The 18,787-nt window shown below is 40.7% G+C and overlaps 1 protein-coding gene across 3 annotated transcripts in view; it reads right to left on the bottom strand.

The window, feature by feature from the left end:
• Positions 1-5,616: 5,616 nt before the first annotated feature.
• The window catches only part of Camkmt (calmodulin-lysine N-methyltransferase), a 328,956-nt gene continuing 315,785 nt past the window's right edge, over positions 5,617-18,787 (bottom strand). Inside the window, exons 10-11 of one of the 3 annotated variants that reach the window (XM_090337034.1) lie at positions 11,729-11,860; positions 5,617-6,147 (exon numbers count right to left, since the gene is read on the bottom strand). In XM_090337034.1, coding sequence (XP_090193160.1) covers positions 6,070-6,147; positions 11,729-11,860 — 210 coding nt within the window. In that variant the 3' untranslated portion in view covers positions 5,617-6,069. Of the gene's footprint in view, positions 6,148-10,018; positions 10,998-11,728; positions 11,861-18,787 lie in introns of those variants that run through there. The other 2 variants (XM_090337035.1, XM_090337036.1) reach the window with 2 other exon arrangements.

Below are 18,787 nucleotides of genomic sequence, written 5' to 3' on the forward strand. Positions count from 1 at the left end.
GAGACAGTCCCAGTCGCTCTCTTGAGGACATTTTTTTAAATTTTTTCTTAAAAGGAAGACAAATGAGAATTGCAAGACAGGCAGGGAATTAGACATTGAAAGCTTTTTTTTGCCATCTCCAAAATATCTGAGTCAAAGAGAAGAAAACTAGAGGGAAGGGGAGGGCGGCGACCTCAGAGTCAAAAAAAACCCCAAAACCCGCAGGAAGTAACTCAAGGGAGCTTGAAATATTTAGCCTATGTAAATTAAATACTTGGGTTTTTGAAGAACGACTTCCCCAAACATCTATTATTCACATTAGCAGGGCAGACAGTGAGCTACTGTAAGATTTATGAAAACTAAAAGACTTCCCATGCTAAAGGTTAATGAAAGTGTAATTTGAATCATGAAATCTTCATGTGTTGGCTCAATTTGCAGCGAGGGCTCATTAACCATGCGGCTGGGGCCCGCGGCTGACGTCACAGCGGGCATTTAAATGGGCGGGGCCAGAGCGCTCTGCATGGAATCCTTTAAAAATATAAAAGCCTCACTCCGTCCTTCTCTGCCTCTCCAGCTGTAACAACTTCACCAACTGTCTTGGTTCCACCCCGAGGATTTCACAGAGAGAACACGTTAGAGGGAATCAGGAAGCAGAGAAAAGGTCACAAATAAGCACCTCAGGAACAATGAAAGCTTTTCTCTATGCATCAGTGGGAGAGTTGCTAGAAAAACTGGAAAGGTATTAATCAGAAGTGGCTATAAATCCTCTGGAGTTTTGCTCTTATAAAACTCCTCAGAGAAAGTCTTGAAGGAAATGCAGGTCAAAGCCCAAAAAAGCTCTTGATCAGAGATTGCTGGAGGAAAATCTTCCCAGACGCCGTTTAATAGGCAGCAATCACCCCAGGAGTGGGGAAGCCAAGTACGCTTGAAACATGGTTGCAATTCCTAATAGGTCTTGTCACACTTAAGGCACTGCAAGCTCCATCCAACGAACAGCTGAAGCTAGCTGGCGATTCATAAAGCCAACAGTTTAAAGTTTATTATGATGAAAGCACTTAATGACAGCCATCGCTAGGGGCCCATCATTTATAAAGCTGTGCTGAGTATTAGACATGTAGCATGACCACCAATTTTATGTCACAATTGCTACCATAAAATGACCTTTGGTGATTTTTGCTGCATGTGGTGGACAGCTCTTCCTTCACATTAGTGCTCTGTGGCTTTCTTTGCAGACTATTATGCTGTCTAAAGCTTATTTGGCACTGTCGTGAGCCTCAACCCTGGTTATTACCCCGAAGGCCTGTCTTTAAAAAAAAAAAAATCTCATGCTCTATTACGCCACTGCAATAATTTACAGTTCTTAGCCAGCCTTGGGTAGTGTAATATTTTAATGCAAATATGCTTTACCATCACATATTTTTTTTAAAGTTCCCATGCTTTTGGCTAGTAAAATATCTATGCAATGGAAATACACTGAAATCAGCCTCTTATTCTCTGATTAGACCTTTCTGAATGGGTGGGTACCTTTTCCTGTGATTGGTTAAAACATCATCAGAAAACAATATTCATTAAAGTATCATGGAGGTATGTGGTTTTTGTTGTTGTTGTTTTATTTCAAAGTCCCATGTGTGTGATAAACCCACCTCGAGCCACCAATTCTTATTTCTCTGCATCAAGCCCCAATGCACATTTGCATTCCAGTAACATTATTTAATTACACTTCCATTTGTCACCTTGCTTTGTATAGTTAGGAAGTGTTTGAATATAGGCCACTTTACTGTTCCTATGTAAACTGCTACTGGGAAAGTGGCCTGTCCATGCTATACCACCTTGAAATTGTGTATATAATTTTATAAATGATATAAAATCTGCTTCTAGTCCCTGGGGGGAGAAAAAAAAAACAAACCACAAGCATGGCACACTGCAATTTTGGAAGGATTTAAAATATGTGATTTCTGCTGGTACCTACTGTATTGGGTTTTATATAAAGCTTTTTTCAATAAGGTAAATTGTTACATGACAAACTCATCTTCCACCATTATCATCTGCTGTTTGTGTTTAACAACAGGAGTCCCGCTCTAACAAAACTGTTGTAATGGCTGTACAAATTACTCAGCTGAAAGCTTTTCACCAAACAAAACAGTATTAATCAGCAGTTCTTATGAAGGTGCTAATTAAAAACAATTTTCTTCCTCAGTTTGCAATACTAAAGCCATCTTCACTTGCACAGTTTCCAATATACTGCTACTGTATTTGCTCACACTTCAGGCCCTCCATTAACTATTGAATCTCCTATTAGCCATTTTATTACATTTCTGTTTACAAGCTTGTTGACATTCTAAAAGTCACAGTATGATCTGTTTTATCTATTAAAAAATGTATTAATTGAAAAGTCAGGGAGACAAAAAAGGCAAAATACAGACTCCAAATGCACAGACCTCCAGGGCAGGGAACACTATGAAAATTTAATCCTAGCCCAGGCAGTAGGTAGGCTCTCTGGGTGAAATACAGTTGGAGAATTAAAAAAAAAATAGCATTTCAGGTCTAATGGTTTGTTAAACACCAAGGTATGGGGCTCCTTTGGGAGTAGTTCGCCCAGGAAATGTATTTGCCTGTCTGAAATCAGTTCGATCTTCCAATCCATCTTTTTTATTTGCTGGCGTGGGGGGGGGGGTGAGATATACTCAGCCTAAGTTTGATGTGGAGATTTTGATCTGGGGTAGAGTGTTCTGGGAACTTCTGGCTTCTCACCTACTTCACCTTCTGTGTGTGTGTGTGTGTGTGTACTTGGACCCCCTCTCCCCGTGTGGGCATCTCGCCCCTCCTCCCAAAGCCCAATGAAAGGGTCTTGCCAGACAATGCTGCCCAATTGTTTAGCACAGAATGGAAACAAGTCCAATGCTGACTAAGCACAAAGACAAAATTCTATAGAAACTGGGTTGAGGGAGGCACCACACCACCCCAATTAAAACAAAAAACAAACACAGAAACACCTAACCCTTAGGAGAAGATATGTAGCACTTTGGTAGTGGGGAGAAGAGAAAAAAGAAAGAAGAAAAAACTATTGCCTCCTGCCTATAGCATTAAAACCAGGTTCTTCAACTGTCAAAAGCAGTTAACTAGTTTAGGACAGACACCTGCCTGTTGAAATAGGGCTCCGGAGGGCCACTAATCCTTCCTTTCACTCAGTTAACTGCTGGATCCCCCAAATTGATTCAACAGGTATGCAGTAGTAAATTCAGCCCATACTGAAGCCAAAGGGAAAATCAGCAAGGGGCGGGCAGCTCTTCTCTGAAAACACCCGAGGAACCAGCCAGAAAAGCTTTTATGGCCCCGACAAGTTTTCTGCTGAATACTGAGCACCTAAATTACCCTTCCCTAATGGAAGTTACATTTTCATGCTCAGTCAAAAAGCCAACAAAATACACAATTTATACAAAATAGCACTAGCCTCTCAGGTAGTCTTTTCTAGCACTTTTATCCCAATTCACAGCATATATCTTGCTATAAAATAAAATTTCTTATAACCAACTTGCATGTGGTTGTTCATTTCACCGCATTAGAACTTTCCATGGGCAATATTAGAAACATTCTTACACCCAACTATATCTACTTAGGGTGACAAAGGAAAATCATGAGTTTTGTCAGAAGATAAAGTATACAAGGAAGAGAAATAGTTTTCCAGGCAGCTAAGCAGGTTACCTTTGAAAATAAATACATGCATAATTATAGAGATAATTATGGAATGGGTGACTTCAATTATAGTTCTATACCCTAGTACCGAGTTATTGAAATAGTCCTAAAGTTCAAATGAAATGTACATGATTGAACTTTTTAGAGTGGCTCTGTTTTTTTTTTCTAATGTCAGCACCTATTAAAATTTGAGAAACTAAAAAACTTAAGTTATGCAATAACATATGATATTGGTTTCTTATAAACTCTCAAAGAGCCTGCCCTAGAGATATTTCTAAGTGAAGATCCCATAAAGAAATGTTTGATAAGAGGGTCTCTAAGGGTTTAATCACAGATGACAAGTGTACTCATCTCTTAATATCTTTGGGTAGGTACAGCTCAATTCTGACACACTGTTCTCAGATGATTTAAAAAAAAATACATCACTGGTTTACTTTTAAAAATTCAATTTCTCCCAGAGAAAATAAGCACTGGATTTCGATAACCATAATACACAAATGCAAATTGAATTCTTGTATTCATGTATTTTCATGAGAGGGGGGAAAAAGGGAACTATTCTCATGGTTCTGCTGTTCTATATTTAAAAATGAAAGCAAAAAGAACAGATCTTCTTAGGTGCTACTACAAGGATGGGCTTTCTTTGTTCGATAGATTTAGTTGCAGGTTTTACAGAAGAAATCTTTTTTTTTTCTTAACTATTTTCATCAATATAAACAGAACTACTTACATTGCCTTTTAAAACACTCTCTAAATTCTAATTTTTCAACAAGAAAATATGAAGCCAGTGTGCAACCTATACAGTCTCCAAAGGAGAGCTGCCACTAGCTGAACTACTCAGCTAAATGGCTGGTTTGCATTGCCCTGGTCTTTATCTAGCACTGAGAATAGACTGCTGTTTTATCCAAAGAGGAATAAATTGCTGTTATTGTGATGTTAGCCCATCACTTGGCATTGCAATTCAAGTTTTTGTGAGAAAGAAATGTATGATCTAACTGCGACTTGACCTATGCCTTCAGAGATCCATCTAGGTACTCTAATGGAGCAGAAAAAGTGGTGAATGCAAGGACATGCAAACTGATGGTGAAAATTTTGTTTGATGATAGAACTGAGCAGAGAAGACATTTGAGACTTGCTATTTTTCTGACAGCTAAGTTTGTTTAACATGCAAAAAGGATATAGCCCCCCCCAATCAGCAGCCCCACCTATTGCTTTAATTGCATCACTCTGAATACATGTTTTGCTTCTATTAAAGATACGAGGATCTGTGGCTAGCCTCCCTAATGACATTGCTACTAAAGTGGGCACAGATGATTCCTTACAGATAAATATCCGAATTTCCACAAAGGCATTACACCATCTCATGGGCACAGTCAAAAGGACCAGCTTGGGTTCCCTGTAGAAAAATCCTTTCTAGTTCTAGGTAGCACCTATTACATTTCTACTATACATTCAACAGCTACCAATATATATTTGCTTAAATAAGATAAGTGTGTGATTGGTTTTTTTCCCTCTTAACTCCCCCTGGTTGCAATCTAGTTTATCATCCATTTATTCAAAATTTCTCTGGGGAAAAAAATAAACAACCCTATTTTGAAAGAGGTCTGGAAAACAGCAGCAGTAAGATTTAAGCCTTGATAAAGGCTCACTTTTCATTCATAGTCAGAGCCTAAATGTGCTCTTCTTGTACCTAAACAGATAATAAGCACTCAGCACACTCCCCCTCCTTGACACAGCACACTGAGACTAATCACACATAATTGGAGAGGAGGAGCAGAGGGCTGCCATGCTATTGTGTCCAGAGGACAAACGGTCAGTTTATGAGGCTTTGGACTGATGTAGTCATTTCTTATACATCTATAGGGAAAAAACATCCTGTTTCAAAGGAAAAAGAGACAGAGAAACAGAGAAAGAGATGACAGATTGAGTACAATTAACTGGCAGGCTATCAGAAATATGTGCTTTATTTTATTATTTAGTTGTGTTTATAGATGAAAAATTGACCAGCACCAAAATAGAACAAAGACTAATTTCTTTTAAAAGGGTGGTGAGAATCACCAAAAGGAATTCTATCTCAGAAGGAATCATTTTTAGTCAAATTCAAGGCTCAGACAGGCTGCTCACCCATATTTAAAAACAAAGACTTGATACAAGAGAGCAACAAGCAGCTTGTGAAAAAGAGGAGGTGAAGATTGCTCAGAAATATGGTAGGAGAATGCAGGTGGAGTCCATAGCCTAAAAGTGGAATGTTAAGAGTGGGTGGCTGCCCCGTTTCAGGAGCCCAGAGATTTCAGAGAACCAACATCCTGCTGCATACAATATAAATCAGAGATTTCCATTTTTGTGAAAATGTTCCCTGTGCATTTGATGTATTCTTCATCTTTTGAGAAGCATAATCTTCTATCCATTTTTGGTTAAAAGAAGCAGAAGTGGATAATGAAGGTTTTCTTCATACATGTCTGGGTTTTCCTTTTTCAACTGAAAATAATAACAGAAAAAAAGAAAGTAAGGGTTTTAGATTAGGGATTTTTACAGGTAGGTATTACTGTTGATTATAATGTTATGACTTTTAGCCTACATATATAATTCTGAAAAAATTAACTCTAGTTATCAGTGACATTGGCATGATAATACTATAAATTAAGATAGGAATCTTTGCTCTTTCCTTTTTTAACGGTGAAAATAGTGCTTTTTTTTGCTTTTTCTTTTCTCTCTCTCTCTTTTTTTCTTTTCCTAAATACACAAGCTACGTTTGTGACTGAGGGAAGGCTGAGCTTCCTTCACCTTCCCCTGACCAGCCACAGGTTGTAGAAGGTTTCTGCTCCAAGTTCTCTTTGACTTCCAACTAGTGCCACAATATGTAGGTAGGCAGGCATTTTGATAACTTCCTGGGGACCATGGCAAAATCTGGACAAGAGAGTCCTATGGGCCTGAGATTTCAGAGGCACTCTGGTGCCTTTCAAAACTTATTTTCTCGGAAGAGGAGAACATATTCCAATAATTATAGCAGCAACATGTGATACTGTTCTGTGGAGTTCTACGGACCTTTCTGTTAAAAGATTTAAATACCCAACTAGAGTCTTTTAAAGCCTCAGTCCTTCTTGAGAGGCTAGAGTGATTTTGATGGTTATATTTATTTGGTTTTTTGCAAATAGCAATTTCTTGCTTTTAAAACGATATATTTGAAGTCAATGCTATTCAGCCAGTTGTTCATTCATTCTTTTTTTTTTTTACTTCTCAGGATCAGAAATAAATACTTCAGAGTTGGGAATATACCTTGGTGGTACAGTGCTTGCTTCATATGCATGCACTGACTCTGGGTTTGACCCCTTGAACCATAAGAAAACAAAAACAAAATAGACACATATTTATTTTAATTATATATGAAAATAATTCCTTTATTATTTTAATTCAGTCACAATCTCCTGGACTGGTTCATCCAGGATAGATTCACTTGAATCTTTTCAGATGTTTCTTCTAGATCACATTCACAAACTGCTCTATGCCCTTACAAGCGTCATGAGCCCACCTTTCATTCGTACTGGAGAATGGAAAGCCAATCCAGACTCCCTTCTAATCCACTCTGATGGGAGGAATGACTTCCTTCTGCTTTCTCAGATGTTTGTTTGCAGATCATTAGTTGTCTATTTAGAAAGCTCCTTGTGGAATTTGTTGCCACTGAAGTAGTGACAGTGTTGACCTAAACACAAGCCCCCCTCTCCGCCACACTATAGTAATAGTGATTAAATAATAGTAATAGTGATTTAAAAATGCCGAGAAAGGGGGCTTCACAAACTTCCCAGACCATATCCCCTCAGCAGGATCTACTTTGGCCAGCTGCTCTAGATATAGAGAGAGCTCACTGAAATATTTTAGAGCGAAGTGGTGTGTGTGTGTGTGTGTGTGTGTGTGTGTGTGTGTGTGTGTGTGTGTGTGTGGAGGTGTTTGGAGGGGACAAGCTAGTTAAATTCTTTCCTCAGGGACTGGGGATAAGGGAAAGTTGATTACTCAGCATGAGTCAGTTGACCTACTCACTCACAATGACTAATATACAGAGACTCAAATGAGCTCTTTATAATGTCCCTGAGGTAACATGTGAACAAATAATTCTTCTGTAAATATGGGTTAGAAATCACTTTTAACTTGAATTCTATGCTGACCTCTGGAGGCCAAAGCAGAGGCTTGGTTACTGGAGGGGGCCAGGGGCCAGCTCTGTCTTTGTGGCAATGAGGGAGAGCTTGCCACCCTCAATGGCAGCCTAATAACCCAGTTCTGCATCTTTTCTGAATCAAGTCAGTCATGGGAGAGTGCTAGCACACACATAAAGCTCTTAGGAAACACTCACTTCGATGGGGGAATGTTATGGGGTTTCAGAATCATTTCTTTTATTCAAGCTATACTCCTTGGCCTAATTAATAATCATAAGAATTTTAAGAAATAAAAAAGCACCTTGAAACAAAAATGAACAAAAAGAAAATTGTGACTAAAATGATGTTTCCATTTCATAGGTTAAAACAGGGCCTTTGAGGACTGCATTAAATTATATAGCTGCTATTACTAGCATTATGCTTTACTTCCTAATTGGATGCAACACGCTCAGCCTTACTACAGCAGCAGCAGCAGCAGGAGTGAAGTCCAGACCATTTACCCTTTACAGTATCCACAATTATCAACAGCACACCACACAGATTACAAGCACCAGCCACTTGTAACGTGGCATTTTGAATAGATAAGCAGAAGTGCAATATGGCTGTACTTTACACACAATGCACTGACTTCACAGTCAATCTCAAGCCTGTTTTCGTGACTTAGTACAAAAATCTAGAAAAGAAATAGTCTAGTGGGTTTGCAAAAGTTTTTTTTCCTTTAATGAAAACCCATCACTTATAAAATTGAAAGGAATATTTGCATGAATGAAAATATTTTTATCAACGAATTTCGAGCCAGCTACAATCTCTAAGTCGTTGTCTCTGTACCATGCTACACACCATTTGCAGTCTGAACCATCCTGAGGGGGTTTGAACCACACCATGGGGCAGTACAGTTTGATTCCTAGCCTGGAGGTGAACAAGAGGCTTGAGGAGGAGAGGGAAGTTATTTTATTTCCTTTTCTTCCTATTGCCTGAAAGGCAATATTAAAAAAAGAAAGAAAGAAAGAAAAACCTACTACACCTTGGGCTGCTTTGGTTCCTGAGCCTGCCGGCTGCCTGGTATAGGCACAGTTTAACAAAAGCACTGGCAGAAAAGTGCAGAACGGTACCGTTTTGATTACAGGCTTGCTTTTGAACGGAAATAAAATTTCACAGTTAACAATGAGAGGTGAAAAGTTTAAGAGGCAAAGCTGTTTCTCCTGATCACTGACTGTTAATCAGCTTCATGGGTGGTTGCCTAAATCTGTAGATTTTTTTTTTTTTTTTTTACCTTGCACTACTGCCAAGATTGTAACTAATTTCCCCCCCCCTCCCCTGTTGTAAGAGGAGGGGTGGAAAAACTCGGCATAGACGGCAGCTGTGTATGAGTGACGCGAGGCACTAATGCAGAGGGCAAAATTAAAATTCATGAATCTCTTCACAACCATTTGTGTAACAAGATTAAGACAGGACAGCGGAAAAGAGCGGCATTATCAGGCGTCTTACAGTCCTCCAGCTGGTTACGCTCTATTCCAACACAGTAGGGCTAAGAGGATAACGCAGCCTGAAGGAAAACGCGGCTCCTCCACTGGGGAGCAGGCGCGTCGTCCTCGTCGTCGTCCTCGTCGTCGCAGGGACGATGGACGGGAGCTCTGGCCAGCCAGGGAGAAGGAAGAAAGCGGACGGCCGCTCAAGATGGAAAACTTTTAAGCCCTGCCTATTAGCACGCGGCCAACAAGCGCCCCCGGGGCGGAGATCCCGGCGACGCCCGCCCCCCCACCCCGGGGGCCCTGCCCCTCCCATCCCGGGGGCCCGAAGGACAGGGTGCTGCCCTCAGTAGTCCATGACCATCGCGCCCTGCCCAAGGGCGCCTGAGCTGGGGGAGAGGCCGGGACGCTCCCTGCTGCCTTCCAGGGTGTGCCCGCCCCGGCCTCCCGGAGAACGGGCTGGAGAGAGAGGGCGCTGGGCAGCCTCTGCGCTCCATCCCCGCTGTCCTGCCCGAGGCACGCTTTCCCCACGGGCAGCAGGCCACGGCAGTACCGGTACCAGCAGAGGTCTTCTCCACACATCACACGAGCGGATTTCTGCCGCATTCCTGCAGAGTACTTCCTAGCTTCACCTTCCTGAAAACAAACAAGTGGCACTCCCTACATCAGGAAGGAAGAGTACTCTTTCTTAGTCCATTATCAGCAAAGTGTGGGATCTGACTTGTAAACAATTCCCAAGAGAGGAAAATGAAGGCCACTTGGTTATTTATGGACGTTTATTTATTTATTTTGTGAGACCAATCAGCCAGTGATGATTTATGGAGGACTACCGGGCATGGCGTACAATAGAAAAGGTGTGTTTGTATGTGAGGGTTTTGCAGTACTGAGCAAAGTACTAGCCTACAGCCCTGTAAATAAAGAGGAGGGTGCTATCCTCTAGAGAGTGACACTCAAGCAGTACACAAAAGAGAGGTGGCACCAAGGACTTCAAACGCCTTATGGGTCTTAACACACTTGAGATGTTTCAGGGAGGAGAAAAAGGGTCTGGGGCAAAGCTGAACATCTCTACTGCTGGAACGACTCACACCTTGGCTCTCCTAAGCTGTCACAGAGAAATAAAAGTGCTTGTTGTTCTAGGGTGCAATGAATGCCATGACATTAAGCTGCCATTGTCTGATCTTTATAGATCCCTCTGGGTGAAGGAGCTCAGGGGGTCAGGAGAGAACCCCCTCTCTTCCAGGTAAAATCCTCAAAGCCATTCTTGTTTTGTTCTGGAGAGGGATGGGAAGGGGAAGACATCTCTCTGGAGGAGCAGGTAGGATCTGAATAACATGCCCTTCTGTTCCCATTTTCTGATTGTGAGTCACGTTCTCCATTCTACCAGTGAGAGGAAAGGATTTAACTCTTGCCTGATGCAAAGCATTCCTCCTCACTTTCCCTCCTGCAGCCCTAAAGAACCAAAGTAGTGAATCCATTTCCACAATGGGAAACTCTTTTGTTTTGCTTTAAAGAGCAGAAGAATTTTGTATATAATTTTTTCAAAAAGCCAATACACTTCTACATTATATTATAGACCTGAATAATAATTAACAATTCACATTGTCTCAGGAGATTAAGGTCAAGCTTTTACGTTTCTGCAGTCACGGTTTATGAAAGCATGACAAGTCCAAGTCTCTTGCCAAGGTCAAACTAGCTCAGCAATGGGAGATTTCTGTAAGGTACAAAATTACAAAAGTAATTTATGGTAGACCAGTCACAGTGACATGTTACTAGCGAATGAGTGAATCCTAAAAAGTTTTCAGTGGAATACTTGTCTGTCAGGTATATTGCCCTATAACCATAAATAATAAAAAGGCTGATAACATTGCTTTATGTAAGCAGGCTTAGAAATCACTCTCAGATAAGTGCTTTTGACCTAAATCTTGTAGTGCCTCGATCTGACATATAACCCCACAACTGTGAAATTCTGTATGAGATTTAACAGTCTCAAACTGCCAACTGACCCAGCCATAAAGCTAGCAGAGATAAAGATTTTCAGTCCAACATGATACAATTAGACACTCACCTTCTACTTATTTCAGTGTAGTTAAGCATTTAACCTACTTAAAAGCTGAAGGTTTTTCATTAAGATACAAATGCATGTTTATCATCCATTCTATGCCACCTCCTCTTGCGTCTTACAAATTAGTCTATTATGAATGAAAAGATTAGTTTGTTTCAGAGAAAGGAGTAAACAGGAATGGTGTCTGTAAAATCCTTCTAGACACACAAAGATAAAAGATGGCTTTACCACACAAAATAATCAGATACAAATAGCTGTTCAGAAGCAACATACCTAAGGAGCGCTTTAATCAAATATTTAAGTTACCTGCCAAAAAGACCATGATCTCTTCAAAATGCAATGCGGATTAAAGTGTTATCTAACACAAGCAGAAAACTAACCTTGGAGTGGAAGTTTGAAATGTGTTCATCATAATTTTCATGTCTTTGGATAGAGAAACCAGCTTTTTCAGCTAGATTGCAAAACTGGTTTAAAGTATTCCCTCGGCATGGAGCAAATACCATTGCTTTCCCCTAGAATATATATAAAAAAAAAGAAATTCACACATTTTGAAACTGGAAGGCAATCAAACATAGCAGACATTTGCCAGAGCATTTCATGTATTGCTTTGGGATAGAAAACTTTGATTGTTCTAGAGATATCTATGCAGGATGGGCATTCACAATGAGGATAATTTCCAATATATACATTAAATAAGGAAATATATGTTTCACATTTAGATGAAGATGGTACATAAAACAAACAAATGACATTGAAAGTTAGTCTTCTAAACAATATACACTGGCTCAGGTCTAATTGTGTGTGTGTGTGTGCTGGTGCTTGAATTTAGGGCCTGGGCACTGTCCCTTAGCTTTATTCTTTACCAAAGCTGGTTCTTTACTATGTAAGCTACATTTCTACTTCCTGTTTTATGCTGGTTAACTGGAGATAAGAGTTTCATGGACTTTCCTGCTCAGGCTGGCTTCAAGCTGCAATCCTCAGATCTCAGCCTTCCTGAGTGGATAGGATTACAGGCATGAGCCACCAGTGCTTGGCTTTTGGGGCTAATAATTTGAACCATCTACTGATACTGGGTTAGTCCTGGTCTCTTGTGACTCCACTATACCTGTAAATACAGACATAACATAGCTTCAGAGAGTATCCAGGCATGGAAACACATGCCTATAAGGTGTCTGTTTATTATTAAAATTCAGTGCCATGCCATCCTCCATAGGCATGAGTAACTACAATCTCCACTGGAGAATTTTCCCATTTCAGTCCTGCTAGTTGCTTATTCTGCGACTCCCATGTTAGAGACAAGGTTATAGGATTTTGGTTTCCACATGATTAAACAAGCAGAGAGGGGTTTGGAGAACATAAGGAGGAAATGTGGGATGGAGAGGATACCGAACATAAAGAGAATCTTCACCGGTACACAGCTGGATCACCTCAGGACAATCAGAAAGTAAATCACCAAACTGCTGAGCTAGAGAGACTTCGGAGATGACGTCTTTCAACCTCCACATTTTGTACTCAAGAACCTTAAGCCCTCACAGCTGACCAGCTGAGTCTCCTCATCCATCCAACAGTCAGAACAAAGCCTGCCTGGTCTTTTTCCCTCCAGCAAGTTGTACGGATCAAATGAGCAGGTGAATGTGAAAAATAATTTAAAAAAAGAAAGCTATCGCCATGTAAGATTAGAAAAATCCTTATCACCCAACTTATTTCTCCCTGGTTTACCCATAAGAAAATAGACAGATACACTATCGAGAACAGTAATGGTCCTTCACACTGTACTTACATACACAGGTACACACTCAGCACATAACTGTAGCAGCACTAACCATGCTACTATACTTAAGGTTCTGTTGGACTGAAATAGCAATTAATATATTCACAAGCAGTTTTCCTACTTAGCGGTAAAAATTCATTTCTATGTGAAATTAGATACAATATATGGTCTCAGCAGGAATGCAAAAGTCTCAATTTCTTTCTTTCTTTCTTTCCCGCCCTCCATCCATCCTTTCTTCCTTTCCCAAGGATGGAATACCAGTAAGTTATTATTATTATTTTTTATCAATTCTAAGAGCTGATTGCCATTCTGGATCTTGGAATAATGAAGTTGTTTCACATTAAAGTTACCTACAGGGGGGCCGGGAATTTGGCCTAGTGGTTAAAGTGCTTGCCTAGCATGCACGAAGACCCGGGTTCGATTCCTTGGTACCACATATATAGAAAAAGCCGGAAGTGGTGCTGAGGCTCAAGTGGTAGAGTTCTAGCCTTGAGAAAGTCCAAGGACAGTACTCAGGCCCTGAGCCCAAGCCCAGGACTGGCAAAAAAAAAAAAAAAATAAATAAATAAATAAATAAATAAATAAAATAAAGTTACCTACAAATATTGTCTTACAATTTACACTAGAGTTAATTTTTTTTTTCTGTATGCCAGTCATTAGGCTTGAATTCTACCCCTCAAGCCACAGCACAGTTCCATTTCTGGCTTTTTGGTGGTTAATTGGAGCTGCATTTCACGGGCTTACCTGCCTGTGCTGGCTTCAAACCGAGATCCTCAGATCTCAGCCGCCACATTAGCTAGGATAAAAGTGTAAGCCACTAGTGCTCAGTAAAGAGTTGATTTTATAGCTATCATCTAAGCTATACAGCATAATGTTGGAGGATGACAGATTGCTCCCATCTGATGTTTCACAAAGCTGATGTTCCCCACATCCCACACATTTGAGGGTTGGGGGTGAGTAGTAAGCCTATGGCGGTGTGTTCTACCAGGCCTTTCCTACATTAGAGCTCAGGTCATGTGACCTTCCCTAAATAATGTATGTAGACCAGAAGCTGCTTTCCTCCAGGACTGCTTCCCTGAATATTGAAGCTTTTTGTTTGTAGCACTTGTCACCACAGACATATATCATATTTTTATTTGATATTGATTGTCTCCTCTGGCTAGAGTTTATACTCCATGAAAGTTGGATCTATTAATGCTTTATTCAGTGCATTTGCTTGGCACCATGTATACAGTAGTCACTCGGTCAATATTTATTGATAAAAACCGAAACTAAATCCAGATGCTGAATAATCTGAAAAATATACAGGAATTTGGGCACGACACTCATTCTTTTGACAAGATTTTTCTCCAAGAAGTTGTTAGTCAGTGCTATGGTGGGTATCAGAGGGCAGTAGTCTATGCCAGTCCTGTACCCATGATAAAGAAGAGAGAGCAGGGGCCTGGAGTTGGGTCTAGTGGTAGAGTGCTTGCCTAGCATGCATGAAGACCCAGGTTCGATTCCTTGGTACCACATACACAGAAAAAAGCCAGAAGTGGTGCTGAAGCTCAAGTGGTAGAGCTCTAGTCTTGAGAAAGTCCAAGGACAGTGCTCAGGCCCTGAGCTCAAGCCCAGGACTGGCAAAAAAAAAAAAAGAAAAAAAAAAAAAAAAGAAGAGAGAGCAGCCATTTTCACCTCCAGTTACTCAGTTAAGAATTTTAAATTGTTTCCTCTTACAATTAGTCAAACATGGACTTTTTTGAGATGTGGAATAATGCTTAGAAGGAAGAATAGTATATCATCTGTTTATTTAATAAACATTTGCTGAGTCTTACTGAGTTCCAGCCTCTGTCCTGCGCTGCACTGAAGGGTTTTAGAACCCCTTTTCTCCCCAGTATTCTGGGGGAACAGGGCACTTTATCTGTGGAACAGCACAACTAGAGGAATATGCCTTATGATTCAGGCTGCAAACAGAAGAACAAGAAAGACAATATAGATTTCAAATTAGCCCATCACTTGAGAAACGTTATTTTCAATTTACCAAAGCACAACTTTCTAAGCACTTAGACACATAATCACTTTAAAAGTCAGAGTGAACATTCAAATGAATGTAAAATTTTGGTGGATGTGCAGAAATTTAAGGGAATTCATTTATCCCTGGAAAGAAGAAAAAGAAGTTCCAAAAATAACAATAGTCCTGTTTATATTGTGAGCTCTGTTGTTGTTATTTTGCTAGACTACCCTATATTCACATATTAAAGGCTGTGTACTTCTGGGAAAAATAAGTATACTTCAGATTTATTTTAAAAGGAATGTGCTATGTCAATGAAATGCTTTTATTCCTTTTTCATTTCTAGGCAACCGATTATTAAGCACTGATTACACAGTTAAGCTTATGCTTATTTTCCATTTCTTTAGCAGGTTTTTGAGATGTTGCTTTCTTCTGCTTCTCTTTTTCACTCATTTTCCTCAGTCTGCTTTCCTGGTTTCTCTTATTCGTTCATTTCTCAATGGCCCCCAAGGCTCTGCTTACTTTTTCTTTATGTTCTACATATTTTTATTTATTTTTTTATTTTTTTTGCCAGTCCAGGGCCTTGCCTCAGGGCCTGAGCACTGTCCTTGGGCTTTCTCAAGGTAGAGCTCTACCTTACCACCTGAGCCACAGCACCATTTCCAGCATTTTTTTTCCCTATGCAGGTAGTATCTAGGAATTGAACCTGGGTCTTTGTGCATGCTTGGCAAGTACTCTACCAGTAAGCCAAATTTCCAGCCCTGTTCTATATAATTTTAAGCAATTGTACTAAGCCCATGGTTTCAACTATCACTTATATATTAGTACCTTTTAAGCTTATTTCATTGTAGCATTCACTATTTGCCAAGGGCCCATATCTTTCTTCCTTTCTTTTTTCTTCCTTTCTTCCTTCCTTTTTGCTGGTTCTGGGCTTGAATTCAGGGTCTAGACACTGTCCCTAAGTCTCTGTATTCAAGGCTAGCATTCTATCACTGCCACTAGACTGCCACTTCTGGCTATTTCTGAGTATGTTATTGGATATAAGAGTCTCATGGGAGCTGGGAATGTGGCCTCGTGGCAGAGTGTTTGTCTAGCATGTATGAAGCTGTGGGTTCAATTCCTTGGGACCACATACACAGAAAAAAGCTGGAAGTGGTGCTAAGGTTCACTAACCTTGAAAAAGTTCAAGGACAGTGCCTCGGCCCTAAGTTCAAGCCCCAAGACTGTAAAAAAAAAAAATCATCTCACAGACTTTCCCTGCCCAGGCTAGCTTCAAACTGCAGACCTCAGATCTGAGCCTCCTGAGTAGCTAGGATTACAGGCATGAGCCACTGGCACTCAGCTTCCATGCACCTTTTTCTCTCTGCATGTGGATATTCTGATTAACCCACTGAGTCTAAAATGGAGCTCAATATCCTTGACTCCAAACCTTTCCATTCTCTGAGAACTACCCTTCAAACCAAACCTATGGTACATACACACAGCCACACCCTTCAGACACAGTGAAGTAAGTATCTGCTAGATACTAAGTACTTCCATACTCCTCATTACTTTCAAAGGGAATCTGGATCTCTTGGAATCATGCCACTGTCTCACAAAACTTCAAAGCCACATCCTACCACCTGCACTGATGTTGGATGCCACAGACAGCTCCCCAGCATAATGCCAGGTTTTATTACATAGCCCAAGCTGATGTCGAACTCAGGAATTCATGCTTCAGCCCCCAGTGCTGGGATACGTAGCATGATGCCTGCTCAGTCCTACCTCTTTACAGGTAAAGACATGCAGGAGCCAGGAAGCATAAATTTGGGTTTTTGTATGCAGGCCATCTTACTTTACCTTCTAGCCATCTTCTAGCCATCATACTTTACCTTCCAGGGCATGAGTCCAGTCAATGGCAGAGGGAAGATTAGAGCCTAAGTTTTCTGCATTAGAGCCCACGTCATAGTGGGCTCATTCTGTGAACATGAAGCATTTGGCTGCAGTCTGGTTTTTGCTCAGGATTCATTTGCAATGAATCAATCATCTACCATTCTGGTTGTCTGGTGAGGGGCTATAAAACCGTAAGCTCCAAGAGATACATAAAAGAACACAAAAACCAGCTCTAATTATAATGTAATAATGCCTTGACTATGATTTTGGTCTTGAACTGTGATTTCCACAGCTTGTCTACTCAATGGAGGAGGTTCTTTGAAAATCAACTTGTGACTACTGAGTGCTTGGAAGAATTTTGAGTCCAGTTCTGTGGGAACCCTTACAGCCCACCAGTGTAAGATATGGGACTTTTGACTGTGTCTAGGTGACCCATCTATTATCTAACTGGGTAGAGAAATTCAGGGGCACAAGCTCTCGGCCTCCCCAGACTTCCCACAGGAATGGAAGTCCAGGTGCTATTTTCAGTAAGTCCATGTGCTTTCCACAACTCAGATTTCCCCTCTAGTGGTGGCTCTCTTGTACTTTTATGCTAGATACTTGGGTATGGATCATTCCATGAGGGCCTAAGGAGGCCTCCTGCGGAGGGCGGGGGGGGGCACCAGGGGGGCAATGGGGCTGGAGATGGGGGGAGGCTCTACTTTACACCCCCTGCTCCTCACAGAGAAAAAGCATCACTTGCTATAGGGTCTTGCTTTGTCTGTCTTGGGGTTCAGAATGAGTAGTGACTGTCAGTAGGATGACTGCTGTCCTAGTCCAGAGAGGGCTACCATGTGGAGCCACACTTCACATAGGGAGAGCATGGCTCAGGGTTTAAGACTGGGTATGGAAGAGCTGTGAGTTTCCAGTCCAATGTGCATTAGGTCTATTCATAGCCTGGGCAGTTTTCTATTGTAAATCATATGAATGATTCACAATAAATTCTAAGTAAATGATGCAAATCTGTTGCAAAATGCAGTATTTGCTACAAATTGGTTTTGAAGGGGTGTTGCTGATGAGTGAAGTACTGTTTGTGCAGTGTGAAATCCGGGAGTCCTTGAAAGCATTGTGTTTATGCAGGAGACATTTTCATAGAGGCTTTTGCTTTCAATAATCTCCAGGTGCTCCCTGAGAATCTTGGTCTTGCAAATGCTTGCAAGAATCACCCAAAGCTAACAAGGGGATGAAGAGGCCCAGAAGAGGCTCTGTCTATTCTGACCTTTTACTTGGGAGGCTTCCTCACCTGTGGTAGCACCCAACAGTAGCCTGCCACTTGCCCTTCCCTTGCCTTGAGACCTACTACCCACATCTCAGGGTGGCCAACTGAATTGACTTGATTGCCACTGTGAAGCTGGGGTTATTTCTCTGAAAGGCCTATTTAAAGTTTCTAAGCTATATAGAGATAACAAAATAAAAAGCAATAGTATAAGGCATAGGATGATTATCAAATTGCTCTGGGAACCTTCAATGTGAAAAAGACATAAAAGAAAGATTGAAAGGCATTAGTCTATTCGTCTACTGAGCTCAGCAACCTAGAGTCTTTTAGAAACAAAACTTCAGAACACACACAGTATTTCTTTTTTTCTTTCTGTCTCACACACATGCACACTGCAGTCATCTCAGATAAATGTAGAGTTACTATCTTAGATTACATTAATATTGTTAACCTATTTTAAATTCATGTGGCACAGCAAGAGTCTTATATACTTATAAGATTTTTTTTAATGTATGAGCTTTAAACTCATTTCCCTACTTTAAATAGATGTA

This window comes from Megascapheus bottae, chromosome 7, assembly GCF_031878675.1.
Source record: "Megascapheus bottae isolate mThoBot1 chromosome 7, mThoBot2.hap1, whole genome shotgun sequence".
Classification (NCBI taxonomy): Eukaryota; Metazoa; Chordata; class Mammalia; order Rodentia; family Geomyidae; genus Megascapheus; species Megascapheus bottae.